This window comes from Lupinus angustifolius, chromosome LG03, assembly GCF_001865875.1.
Source record: "Lupinus angustifolius cultivar Tanjil chromosome LG03, LupAngTanjil_v1.0, whole genome shotgun sequence".
Classification (NCBI taxonomy): Eukaryota; Viridiplantae; Streptophyta; class Magnoliopsida; order Fabales; family Fabaceae; genus Lupinus; species Lupinus angustifolius.
Window position 1 is genome coordinate 25,647,468 of NC_032011.1, and position 14,238 is coordinate 25,661,705.

The 14,238-nt window shown below is 33.1% G+C and overlaps 2 protein-coding genes across 2 annotated transcripts; both read right to left on the minus strand.

Annotated features, from left to right (window-relative positions):
* On the minus strand, positions 2,485–4,519 carry LOC109344096 (L-ascorbate oxidase homolog). The gene is made up of 2 exons (XM_019582713.1): positions 3,119–4,519; positions 2,485–3,034 (listed from the first exon to the last, which is right to left on the minus strand). The coding sequence occupies exons 1-2, from the start codon at positions 4,471–4,473 to the stop codon at positions 2,725–2,727; spliced, it is 1,665 nt and encodes a 554-aa protein (XP_019438258.1). The 5' UTR covers positions 4,474–4,519; the 3' UTR covers positions 2,485–2,724.
* On the minus strand, positions 11,342–13,275 carry LOC109344097 (L-ascorbate oxidase homolog). Its single transcript, XM_019582714.1, has one exon. It carries the CDS (start codon positions 13,144–13,146, stop codon positions 11,491–11,493), a length of 1,656 nt encoding a protein of 551 aa, XP_019438259.1. The 5' UTR covers positions 13,147–13,275; the 3' UTR covers positions 11,342–11,490.

The window sequence follows — 14,238 nt, forward strand, 5'->3', positions numbered from 1 at the left end:
CCTCCACGACCTCATCCTATCCTCATCCTCATCCTCATCATCATCCTCCTCGTCCTCCTCCTCATCCTATCCTCATCCTACCATCCTCTTCATCCTCATCCTCTTCCCCATCCTATCTTTGTCCTCATCCTCATCCTATCCTCATCTGCATCCTCATCCTCATCCCCATCCTCATCCTATCCTCATCCTCTTCCTCATCACATCGTCATCCTCACCCTCATCCTCATCCTCCTCCACATCCTCATCCTCATCCTCATCCTCATTATATCCTCATCCTCATCTCATCTCCAACCAACAAATATATATATATATATATATATATATATATATATATATATAATGATCTTATCAACTTATTATGTAGATCTCACCATTTTCTATTGCATGTGTAGTGAATTAGACTGAAATATGTCAAGTGCCTTCACAAATTCCACAATAGCACTAACAATCCCCTCGATGGCTTTCTCCCAAACATATGCACCCTAATGGCTACTGCTACTATTACAGAGAAGATTTTCTAAGGAAGTGATTTTGGATTTGCACACTATCAAGTTGCTCAAACAAAATCTATTATAATTGCTAAGAAATCATCAAATTACACACTGACTTAAAGAAGGAAATGTGGTATGAGCCATGACGATTCTTCTTGATAAAAAAGAAGGATGAGAAAGAAAACTTAAAGAAGGAAAGAAAAAGAAAGGATAAAGAATTAGAATAAAAAGCTCCATTGAAATGAATAATTTTTCTCATTAGTATTATAAAGCGTAGGAATCACCCTTTATATATTACATATACCAAAAGAGAAGGAAAACAGAAAACAATTAACTAAATAATCGATAAATCACGATAATCAATTATCTAATACAATATCACAACTAAACAACAGACCAGATAATTGATTAATCATATTGTTAATTAATTATACAAAACATAATTACAGCCACTTTAACATACTATCATACAAGATAGGGGGAGCATACTCAAGACAACTCAAGATATATCATCAAGTATGCTACTCTCATAAAATTCAGAAAGCTACATTGTCAAGAAGATATTGGTTTGTCATCATCAAAAAGGGGGAGACTGTGAAGAAGATCTTGCTCTTGACCTTGGCACGGTTTTGATGAAGACACCAACATCACCAAAAAGAAGAAAAGGAAGATGACTTATGAAGACAAATGAAGATAAAGCTTCAAGACATTAGATTAAGTCTTTGTAAGTACTTCTATCCTAAACTCTTAAGTATATACAAGTATAATTGCTCAAACTATTTTTTAGAAAATGTGAGACACTTTTAAAAGACTTCAAACATTTTTCAAAAATAGTGTGTAACAGGTTACTTCATTGAGTAATAGGTTACATGTGTGAGAAAAGAGTTATCCAACTGAAAAACTGATTTTTGAAAGCTGAGTAACTGATTACTCAAAATAATTTTTAAGCATTTGTTGGACAGAAAGTTTGAGTAACCGATTACTCAAATGAGTAACCAATTACTGAGAGTTGTTGGAAGTGTTTTTCAGATTTCAAAGTGAAAGGTTTTCACTCCAAACGAAATCTCTTCACTCCAAACAACTCATACACTTTCAGAAAACTTCAAAGGGTGTTTGTAAACTCTATAAAAAGGCTCTAAACTCTCACAAAAAAAACATACACAACTTTCATACAATTTTCTCTCAACTCTCAAAAGCTCTCACACTTTTTCTTAGAATTTATCTTTGAACTTTTTGCAACTTGTTCTTAAACTTTCAAGTTAATTTTGCAAAGTTGCTTCAAGTGTTTCAAAGACTTTTACAAAGAGCATTATATACTTCTATATATATTCAGAGTTTGGATTGCAAGTTACATAAGTTTCATACTTGTAAAGGCAATCTGCCATAGTTGAATATTCTTCATTCTTGTAAAGAATTCTTTCTTTCACGGGGTGTGAAAAGAAAGGGGAATAGATTCACTTGGAAAGGTGTTTTCCAAGGGTATAAGAATTAGGGAGTGTGTAAGGTACATAGAGATCTCGGGGTGAGATATTGTAATTGCAACTCATAATTCTTAGTGGAAAATCTCTTGTGTGGCAAGAGTACTGGACGTAGCCTTCGGTGGACAAGAAGGTGAACCAGTATAAAACTCCTTGTGTACTCTCTTCTCCTTATCTCTTTCATTTTATTTCCTATTATTTTCTGTATATTGTTCCGCTGCACTTTAACTTTGATTTTGCAGAAAAAGCGGCCATTATTTTAAGACAACTAATTCACCTCCCTCCCTCTTAGTTGCACTCTAATACTTACACTATTAAAGTGGAAAAGTTAAATGAATACAACTTTTAATTAAAGTTGATTAATGTTGATAAGAATTATGTGGATGTTGCTAATTTCACGAAAACAAAATATTATTTATTATATAACCTCCATCATTAAGGATAACAAAGTCATGCTATAAATTATAGATAAGATGATGTAAAATTGTTGAAAGAAAAATGATATAGACACGACACTGATGATGAGTGTCTATTTTTCATTTATTTGCTATAAAGCAACATAATACATATATAGGAAAAAATTGTAAAAGTAATAAAAAATGTAAGGTATTCCAATATGGGTTGACACACATTGATCAACTCCAAATCCATTTATTGTTCCTCCATACTCTTCTACATAAATTAGTCACGCCTTGGTCATAACTCAAAAGTGTTTTCATCGACACTCCCAATATTCATGGTGGGATGTATTTTAATTAAAATCCTGAGTATAATTTTTTCTTTGGTAAACCCTTGACTGCACCGCAAAGCAGACATGCATCTCCTTCTGGGATGTTGTACTCATCTCTTAAAGAACGTTCAGGTGACTGGACACTAATGTAGAGTTGTTGTCCGAGGTAACGATTCTCTGCAAGCTCTGATCTCACGTTCCACATTCCAGCATTATCGAATGTCAACATTATAGCTGCCCATGATTTTGGGAATACTTGAACAGTGTGTCTGCTTACTGCATCAAGCAGATTATAGTTCTTCCTTTTCTCTGGGCTCCATGTCCCTGGCTCGATGCTACATGCATATGCATAGAATTCAATACATTATTATGAATAAATAAAAAGATAAATAATGAATACTAGCTAGGTTGATACTTACGCGACTAAGAAGAATGAGTAACCATCCAAGTGAAATGATTGGATTGATTTTTCAGGATTCTCAAATATTATTTCGACGAAGGTACGGAATGTAATGTTAAGGACATTTGGTTGTATGATTAAAGTGTTTCCAACGTCATGGGATGGGCTATCTGAGATGATATTATATTTGAACACCTTGTCCGCCATTTCAAAGTACTCGGCCAATTTGAGGGGAGTTTCAGTGTCAATATGTGAGACACCATTGAAGGCATAACGAAGTTTATCGCTTCCCCTACTCACTGTGTTGATCAACTTGATTGTGCGAGTTATGTTGATTTGTCCATAATGGTAAGAGCCCTGTGGGTTAGGCCTTGCAGCACTTGCAGTGAGGTTCCAACGGAATGAACGGAATTGGTTAAGAGACCAAGCCCAACCAACAGGAGCCTCTGGGATCTCTGGTGAGGCAGGACCTTTTCCATTAGCATATCGCATGATACCTTTACCTGTTAGAATTGTTTTGGTGAAACGTGTGGATGCCACCATGTAGTAATCTTTTGGTTCCTTATCAGCAACCACAAGGACAGAAAAGCATTGTCCTACATGGAGATCAAGTGAGTCATAAGTGTTTTGGACAACATGGGAGCCTTCCATCTCTACCAGCTTCATGGGATGGTCTTGGATCCTAAAGTTGAGGGAATTCTTAAGCCCCACATTACAGATTCTGTATTTATAGGTTTTTCCAGGCTTCATGGTGAAGAGTGGCTCATCTTTTCCATCACCTTTAGCTGACTTTCCATTAAGGAGAACACCTTCAGGCCTGCCTAGAGAGCGACCACTATCAAGAAACTTGCTAAGAGCAGAGTGGCTCTTGGTGTACCAGTCACCAATGAGGACAGTGTAATCATCCTCAGGATCTGGATAAGGGACAGGAATGAGCAAACGACTATTGACACGGAGGCCACCAAAACCACCAGAAGCTCTCTGCATTCCTATGCTTGGGTAATAGAAATAACTCCCAATCTGGTCCTTCACCTGAAATTTATAGGTGAAATTTGTTCCCGGGAGAATGGGGCAGGTAGTTCCAGGAACCCCATCTTGCCATGAATTCTTCCTTTGTTGAATACCATTCCAATGAAAAAGGAGTGGCTCGTCAAGATTGTTGAATACATTAACAACAACGTTATTATTGCTAGTGGAATTGATATTGGGTCCTGGGAATTGGCCATTGATGAGAATCACTTGCTCAGGTACACCCAATGGAGAAAGGGTGCCATAAGTAACGTCCCATGTAAAGAATAGATAAGGGTCTTCTCCTTGGACCACCCACATCGTTGAGAGACAGCATAGCAACACAATATACATTATCCCACCCATCACTTTTCTTCTTCTTTTTTATATTTCTTTCTTTCACAGTGGAGAAGAAACTTCCTCTTCTTACCATCATTTATACATGTCCCCTTTATTTATCAGCCATGCAAACTCTACGCAAACATCTCCACTTGTTACCATTATTTATGCTCCTTAAAATGTGTACTTCCGCTCCTCATTACCTTCCTTCCTATTTTCCATGTCAAAGCCGTTTAATTCTTCCTACTATTAGAATGATTCCTAATTCATAAAAAATGAAAAAAAAAATTACCTATTTATAAGTACATCAAATTTAGTACTTGGGTAGTTGTGACCGTTAAAATTGTGTCCTACATCTTTATAGAAATTCATTTTACATATGCTAAAGTTGGTTTATAGAAGAAAAAAACCACATAAGAATTTGGATTATCTAACGGCATATATATATATATTGAAATTATATAATAAGTGACTTACCGTAACGTGCCACAATTTTTGGTTGAATACTGGTTGTACAATTTGTTGGACTCATTAATACGTTTTTGCAGTCAAAACATAGAAAATTATTTTTCTACACACTTTGAGATGCATTGGTCTTTGAATTAGAGATTTGCACTCGGGAATCGATTACGGATCGAGATAGACATTAGAAACTCATCTACCTGCTAGTTGTTTGATTATTTATTTATTTATAAAGGAAAAACTTATTTCTTTTCTTTTTATATCTCACAAAATTATATCTTACTTCTACATACCTTCATGAAGAATAAGGAATTAAGACTATGTAATTCTATGTACAAAAATGTCTGATTAATTGGGTTTATTTTATTTATTTGTAGGAATATGAGGGGTGTAACATAACCATCAAATGATTAGTTGGAAAAAAAAGGAAATATTTGTTATTATTAAAAAAAGAAAAGAAACCACAATAATATATAAAACTACAATACTTAATTAAAAAAATTTGGTACAATATTATTTGATTACTTACTAATAATATGCTAATTACTTTTTACATTGTTCTTATTATTATAGCTATTGATTATCTATCATACCCCAATTTTTGGCAACATGACCTTTTGGAGTTATCACTATATTTTCATAGTTAAAATGTAGAAAACTCTATTTTAAGCCCAAATTGAATAAAATAGTTTTTTGAACGAAAGTTCTAAGCTCGAAATCGATTATGGATCAAGGAATGTATCATAGGGATGACTCATTATCCTTGATAGGGTATTCCTACTCCAACTTTGTTAGATGTAAGTTCGATCGGAAAAGTACTAGTGGAACTTGCCACCTTTTGGTCAGCTCCTTAGTGTCTTGACACGGCAAAAAACAAGCTTGTGTTGCTTTATCAACCGCCAAAGCGAAACACATTGTCGCCAGTGTGTGTTGCATTCAAATATTATGAATGAAGCAACAATTGTTAGACTTCGGTCTAAAACTTGTAAAATACCGATAAAGTATGATAACACTAGTGTCATCAACCTATCTAAGAATCTCATTTTGCATTCTAGAACTAAGCATATTGAAATAAGACACCACTTTTTAAGAGAATATGTACAAAAATGTGATTGAATTCTTGAATTTGTTGAAACCTCAAAGCAATTAGCCGATATTTTCACCGAGCCCCTTCCACGGGATACATTCTTTGTATTACACAGAGAACTTGACATACATGATGAAAAATGTCTCAACTAATTTGCTTTAGGGTGTTATATGTTTTGTCTTGATCTTTAATATATGCTTATGTGTGATAATTGATATGAAGGCATGACTCTTATGCTTAACTAAATATCTCAAAAATGGGTAAGTCAGTGTAGTCCAAAGTTGAATCTTATTTCTTATCTAGATGTCAAACATCAAATCTTATACTTTACATTTTATGCTTAAAATAAATCAAACACATCAAACATTTTTCTATTAATAATTATGTAGTCTTGATTTCTCTATTGTGCCTATGGATGTGTATTTGCTAAATGAAATTATTTCATTCTTGAAGCAATAAGAGTTTATTAAGAAACTTAAAACCCTTTTTATTTTTAATTAAAAGAAAAGGAAAGTTCTGGGAAATAATTTAAAATGATATTCTATCATTATTAATCAAATTAAGATTTCATTAATCCATTTAGAATCCTTTTTATTTATTACTTTAAAATAAAACGAAAATTGAGAGAAAGAATTAATTTGAAATGTTATCTCACCGTTATTTTATTAATTCATTCAAACATTTTTATTTTAACATTATTAGAAGAAAAGAACAATCCATGAGAGAAATTAATTTGAAATAATATATGATCATTGGTAAGCAAATTAAATGCTCATTTAACCCTTTTTATTTTTATTTTAAAATAAAAAATGAAAATTGGGGGAAATAGTTTGAAATTGTATCCTCCATTATTGAGATAATAATTGTCTATTATGTCATTTAGATCCTATTTTTGTTTTTAATTAAAAAATGAAATTTGAATTGGAATTTGAGAAATGGGGTTCAATAGAAGAGAAAATTGTGTAAGAAAGAAGAAACACAAGACGATGTCATTTTAAATTTAATTTTAAAAAATTAACTCAAGATAACTTGGTTTAGAAAAATGATTTCGGTAAAAAAAAAATACACGTCAAATAGTCAGACATGTCCATGTAAACTAAATTGTTGGGGACTAAATTGGTAATTTAAATTATTATGAACTAATTTAGTAAGGTAAAAAAACAGGAGGAGCCCATATGAGTAATAACTCTTATTTTTATTATCTCTATAAAATTTGAAATCTATCATTATTATTAATAGTAAATTTTTTATATTTTGTTTTTAAATTTTAGCTGATATTAATCTATATATATCTTCAAAACAAATTAAAATTTTAGTCTATATAACTTTTATTTATAATAGTATAAGCATATAATACTAAATTTATTAAATTAAAAAGTTTGAGTTGAAAGATATAACAGTATTTATCAAAATACTATTATTAATAAATAAAATTATATCAAGGTTTTAGTTACTCGCCATATATCTAACATATTTATAATTAATAATTGTAGCAACAAGATTTATCAATGTTTAATTTTTGTATGAAATACATAGTTAAATTAAATAATGAGTATATGAGTTGCATTTTTAAATCTCTAAGAATGTGGTTAAAAACATGTTCCAAATACAATAAGTAAAGGCCGAATTAAAAAAATATGGGGCGAGGCTAGTTGTAGAAATAATATCAAAAATCAATTATTCAAACGGTTGGATCAAACATAAAAGAAAAAAGAACGTAGATAAAAACTACATAAGCAAAACGGATAATAAACAAAAAAACGTATGTGTTAAAAATACAAAAAACAAATACAGTAAAATTTGAGTTGGACATCAGACTAGAAAAGGTTTTGTATTATATTTAATCAATTTAAACAATTAAACCTTTTGGTGGACAAGATGAATGCATATGTAATTAATAATTTATATCTATAAATATATAATTATATATAAATGCAAAATTCTTATAATTAATAATTATGTATAATTATATTGAATAATATCTTTTTGTCTTTCTTTTCTATAGGAGTAAAACAAAACATTAGAGTAATGTTCCATTTTTTTAATTTTAAGTGAATCGTCCGGTGTACTTTACGGTTTATTCCAATTTAACCGGGATTAATAGGGTCGAACTAGAATTTACCTGATTTAAAGCAGTTCAACCTCTCATTCGACTAAGATTACAAAACCATAATTATTTTTAAGTTTAGTTTGTAATCCGATTGGTCAGACTGTCCAATCCGATTGTTACGACACTAGTTAAAAATATATGTATTTAGGTTGTGGTGAGAATAATAGCAAGAAGCAAGGGAAAACGAACGGTAGGAGAATAGAAATAGAAAAATTACATAAAACAATACATAAGAACATGTTCATGTTAGTGTAAAAATGGTTGTGATGGACTATGATATGATCCACCTTTGAGATTATTACATTTGTTTATGATATTGGATATTTTTTATGTCATGTATGACATTTTGAATTTGTGATACTATGATTTGTGCTCAAAATATTAGTTATAGTGTTTATCTTACATTGCATCATATATATAAAAACTATCATGAACTTTAGACAACACACTTAGTGCTTAAAATACAAATATGTTATTAGATTTGCGTCCAATTGAAAGCAGGTTCGTTAAAACTATCATGAATTCTTGGTATGATCTTAGACTTGTGCACCCAACATAAAAGCTCAAACTTATGCCTGCAACACAAAGTCCGTCCAAAGCACGACATCATCGAATGAAACGCGTCGAGAACATAAATGCGACAACCTTTGATGGTTTCTTTAAGTTGGTGCTGAAAGAATGAAATTTTTCAGTGAGGAGTTTAGGCTACTAGATGTAGCTTAGGTTGAGTGAACAAGTATAAATCATTATGTTTATCTTCTTCCCTTAACTCTTTATTGCTTTATATTTACTATTAATTATGGTTCAATATGATTTTCCCCATTAGGTGGTTCAATCAAAGTCCATCTTTATATCATGGCTTCATGCCATTTCTTATACTTTGAATTGCCTCTTCGTTAGTCATTGGTTCATTTTGATCCATTGGCAATACATCTCATTCCTGATTCATAAGAAAAATGTATCTTTCAAAAAGTCAACCCGTTCTATAGCTTGCGGTACAATCATTCTTTGTAATTCTTGCTCTTGTTTAGGAATGTCAACAGGGCGGATCGGGGTCGGGTTTGTACTTACCCAACCCTGAAATCCAAAATCGAACCCAAACTCTGCGGAGTTGAAATTAACAATACCATCCCCGGACTCGACGGGTAACCCGGAAAAAAAAAATATATCTGCAAACTGTAGCCGCAACTTGAAATCTACAAGTAACCAATTTCAAACTTTGAGTATAGCTTTCTGCATGTCTCATTTTTTAAAATCCAATATTGGTCTATTACTACTTTATTGAAACTAGTCTTAGTCTCTGTTAAACTTTTGCTGAACTTGTAAAATTATTGTGTAAATATTATTCACATAGAAAACTAGGTCATATTTACAATCCGTAACACTCATCCACATTCACCTTCACTTTTGGCTTCTTCCCTCTCTTCCTCTTCCTCTTCCTCACTCTATTCTCTCTCTCAGATTTCTAATCGGAACAACAGCATTTGTGTATACACAAGGTTGGAGAAGCTTGATTTAATCGGTGACGGGTTCGAGGCAGGTTCGGGGTAGGGTATCACACATACCAAACTCAAACCCGAAAATTAATATCGAGTAAAACCCGAACCCAATGATAACGGGTTTAGCCCATTAAATTCGGGTCGGGTTCGGACGGGTACTCATGTGTTCGGTTTTCATTGTCATCCCTACTCTCGTTTTATCATAGGTTCATCATCACTCGGTGGTTCTTGAATTGTTTTAAGTTCTACTTTCCTTTAACTTATTCCTTTTGAGATAAACTCATTTTCTATGAATACAACAGTCCTGTCCTATCGACAAACACATTGCCTTGTGTAGGAATGTAGAAATAACCCCTAGTTTCTTTTAGATAACCCATAAAGAGGAATTTATGTAATTAAGGTTCAAGCTTATTTGAAACTATATATTTGACTTGATTTTCGCAACCTCGATTCTTCATCAAAGACATACTGTGTGGTTTCTCGATCCATATTTCATATGGTATATTTATAACATCCTTAGATGGAAAACAATTTAGTTGACATAAAAATACTGTCCACATGCTTCTTATAAGCATTTTTATGACCTCTTGAGTCATCCTTAATCGGGGTTCAAGAAGTGGTTTATCTAGAACATGTTTTTTTCTTGCTTGAACACAATCCTCAATATTCTATCCTAGTAAAAGAAGTTTGTTACTGATACTTTTTGCTTCTCGAAGATAGATCACAGGGATAAGTTAATTGTTGAGTTTATATATATATATATATATATCAACAGTAAAAGTATGCATGTAGTATCAAAATATAAAATATTTAAATAGGTCTTTAATTAAATATTATCCCACTATTTAGTTCATAAAACTAACCCTTTTCAATCAAACATATATTTCTATATAGCCGGCATCATATATATTTCTCTTATATTCAAGTTAGCTTTGGTTCATCGCTTAATAGTATGTTATTTAGGTGGGAAGCTATTTTCATACTAATGTTAAATGCTTGGGTGAACAATACTTATTCTAATTCGTCTTATGAATTAAGCCTAACTTATCGACTCTTGGTCTCGCTTAGTTAACTTTGGCCTAATTAACCAAAACTTGGTCTAATTAAGATCTTCTCAGGGTTATTTTCATCTAAGTCTTGAAATTTTACATAATTATAGAAATGATAAATCTCATTTTAAATATGAGGGGAGAGAGATAAGAGAAAAAGTAAAAGAAAAAACAAAAAGATAGAGCATAGCACATAGACTATAATTAAAAGATAGAGTATGCAATAATATACTACATAGATGGAAGTACAATGATTGGATAAATCATAATTTGAATAATATTTAAATTCTAAAAAATTGAGTAAGATGTAATATATGGAAAATATCTAAGATTGATTCCAAAGAAAGACAAGGATAATATATCGTAAGGATTTTCATTAAAGGCATACTTTTATGAAAGTAAATCTAAAATTAAAATGTAACTTACAAAAAATGTAACTTACAATAAATTAATTTGCTTTTAAAATAAATATAAAATCTTAAACATATTTGATAATCACTCAAAATTTAAATGTTTATCTAAATATATCATATTTATTTTTAGATAAATATGTAAAATTAAATCAAGCTTTTTCATACTTAAAACATAGAAAAAATGTTTGTGTTAAACAAATCACATCCTCGTGTAAGAAAATAATATGTAAAAAATGATTATTTTAAACAAATCACATTCTCGTGTAAGAAAATAATGGGTAATGGGAATTTGGAAGGAGAATTTTACACGTATTATCAAGAAAAAAATGAATTGAACTCAAGAAAGGGTCGATATGTCATTCAAAGTCCCACATACATAATATGAGAAATTACACATATATGCATGGATACAAGAAAGATGTCTCTAGGTGGAGTATGGAGGTGGCTTAGGCAAATCCTTGACGATGCCACAAAGAAGTTGTGTCTCTGGAAGGTTGTACTCATCTCTGAGTGAATGTTCAGGTGACAAGACACTAATATATAGTTGTTGTCCCAAGTAGCGATTCTCAGCATTCTCGGATCTGAGGTTCCACATTCCAGCATTATCGAATGTCAACATGATGGCTGCCCATGATTTCGGGAATACCTGAATGGTGTGTCTGCTTATGGCATCAAGAAGGTTGTAGTTCTTTCTCTTCTCTGGGCTCCATGTCCCTGGCTCCACGGCAACTGCAAAGAATGAGTATCCTCCCAAATTGTATGACTGAAGGGTCTTCGTTGGATTCTCGAATATGATCTCAATGAAGGTACGGAATGTTGCGTTGATGACATTGGGTTCGACTGTGATCATGTTCAAATTAGCTGGTGGGGCATCAGAGATGATATTGTACTTGAAAACCTTATCAGCAACTCCATAGTACTCAGCAAGCTTGAGGGGAGTTTCAGGGTCCACATGTGATACACCATTAATAGCGTAGCGAAACTTGCCTTGAATGTTGCTAACAGAGTTGACCAACTTGATTGTGCGAGTGATGTTGATTTGACCATAATGGTAAGAGCCTTGTGGGTTAGGCCTTGCAGCACTTGCGGTGAGGTTCCAACGGAAGGAGCGAAATTGATTGAGAGACCAAGCCCATCCAACAGGCGCCTCAGGGAGGTTCAGGGAGGCAGGACCTTTACCATTGGTGTAACGTATGATACCTTTGCCAGTGAGAATGGTCTTTGTGAAGCGTGTTGATGCCACCATGTAGTAGTCATTTGGCTCCTTATCAGCAGTCACAAGGACTGAAAAACATTGTCCAAGGTGGACATCAAGTGAGTCATACACATTCTGAACAGTGTGAGACCCCTCTGACTCAACCAGCTTCAAAGAATGTCCTTGGATCCTAAAGTTAAGGGTGTTCTTTTGACCAACATTGCAGATTCTGTACTTGTATGTCTTGCCTGGCTTCATGGTGTATTGTGGTTCATCGCTACCATCACCCTTTGCGGTTTTGCCATTTATGAGGACACCATCTGGCCTTCCAATAGAGCGACCATTATCCAAAAGCTTCTTGAGAGTGGTGTGAGACTTGGTATACCAATCACCAATAATAACCCAATACTCATCCTCGGGATCAGCATATGGGACAGGGATCAACAACCTACTATTGATCCTAAGACCACCAAAACCACCTGCTGACCTGTGCATCCTTGTGGAAGGATAATAGAAATAGCTTCCAATTTGATCCTTCACTTGGAATTTGTAAGTGTAATTAGTTCCAGGAGCGATGGGGCATCCCGTTCCCAAACTACCATCTTGCCAAGAGTTCTTCCTTTGTTGGACACCGCTCCAAGTAAGAAGGAATGGCTCATCAAGGTTGTTGAATACATTCACGACAACATTATTATTGCTAGTGGAGTTGATTTCAGGTCCAGGGAATTGTCCATTGATAAGAATACCTTGTTGGGAGATTCCAAGAGGAGAAATGGTGCCATAGGTGACGTTCCATGTGAAGTACAAGTAAGGGTCTTCACCCTGCACAGCCACAGCCATAAGGCCCAGCAGCATCATTATGAACATCGTCACCCCATGACCCATTCTCTTCTCTTAGATTGATATATTTCTTTATTACTACAACCTCAACAATTGACCCTTTCCTATCTCCTTCCTTTATTTTTTATATTTTTACTATCGGAAGAAGATAGTTCTTCTTCTTCCGCCTTCCTTATCACCCCTAACATTCCCCTTTTATATTATTCCCCCTACTATTTTTAACCATTCAAACTTAACTCTCGTCTATTTCTGTTGCACCTTTTGAATCGCTCACCCTCTCATTTTAATACTCTTAATGTCCTATTCTTTCTTTCTTTTTTTAGAGTTCTTGGCTATCATTGAGGTTAACAAGGAATAAAAGTACACCTTTTCAATTTGTATATCAATTCCTCTCTTCCATCCATTTAATTGTTGTAGGAAGATGGACACAACTATAAATACTTTTACATACGTGTATTTATATACTCAAGTAAAAAAGAGAATTTAACTTAATATAATCATCTCGACAATTGGACAACATTTTTCAAAAACATTTTGTATGCCATATGCTTTGCATGCATGGAAATTAAAATGGAGAAACTTTTCAGCACAAAACTAAAACTTGTTGGTTTTATTGCATAAAATTAGTTTTTATCTTAAGCCTGGTGACAACATCTAAATAAATAAATTTTAGGAATAATTAATTATGTTGGGAAAACAAACTTTGAGAAATTTACATATACATGAACATTCTTATGATATAGCCTCAAAGTGCTTCAGACATGATTGGATGCATGAGCTAAAGCCCTGCAGAATAGTTTCTTTCAAAAAAATTAAAGAAATTCTAACATGCATATCACCAAATAACAAATATCAAGTAATAATGCTTATAAAATTTCCACTCAAATAAAGGTTCAATTAAACAAGCATACAAAGTCTATGGTTATGCAGATCGTACAAATTCCACTCAAATGATAACCTCACATTCTTTCACAACAGTAAGAAAATTACCTTTAGTGTTCGAAGAATGCAAGAAACATTGATGAGGTGTTGTTTCATTTCTTTGTAGTAGCTATATTAGGGTTTAGGGGTGAAGATTTGAGGTGAAGAAACCTTCTTTAGTGTTCAAAATTTAGTGTTTACCAGTAAAGTATAATA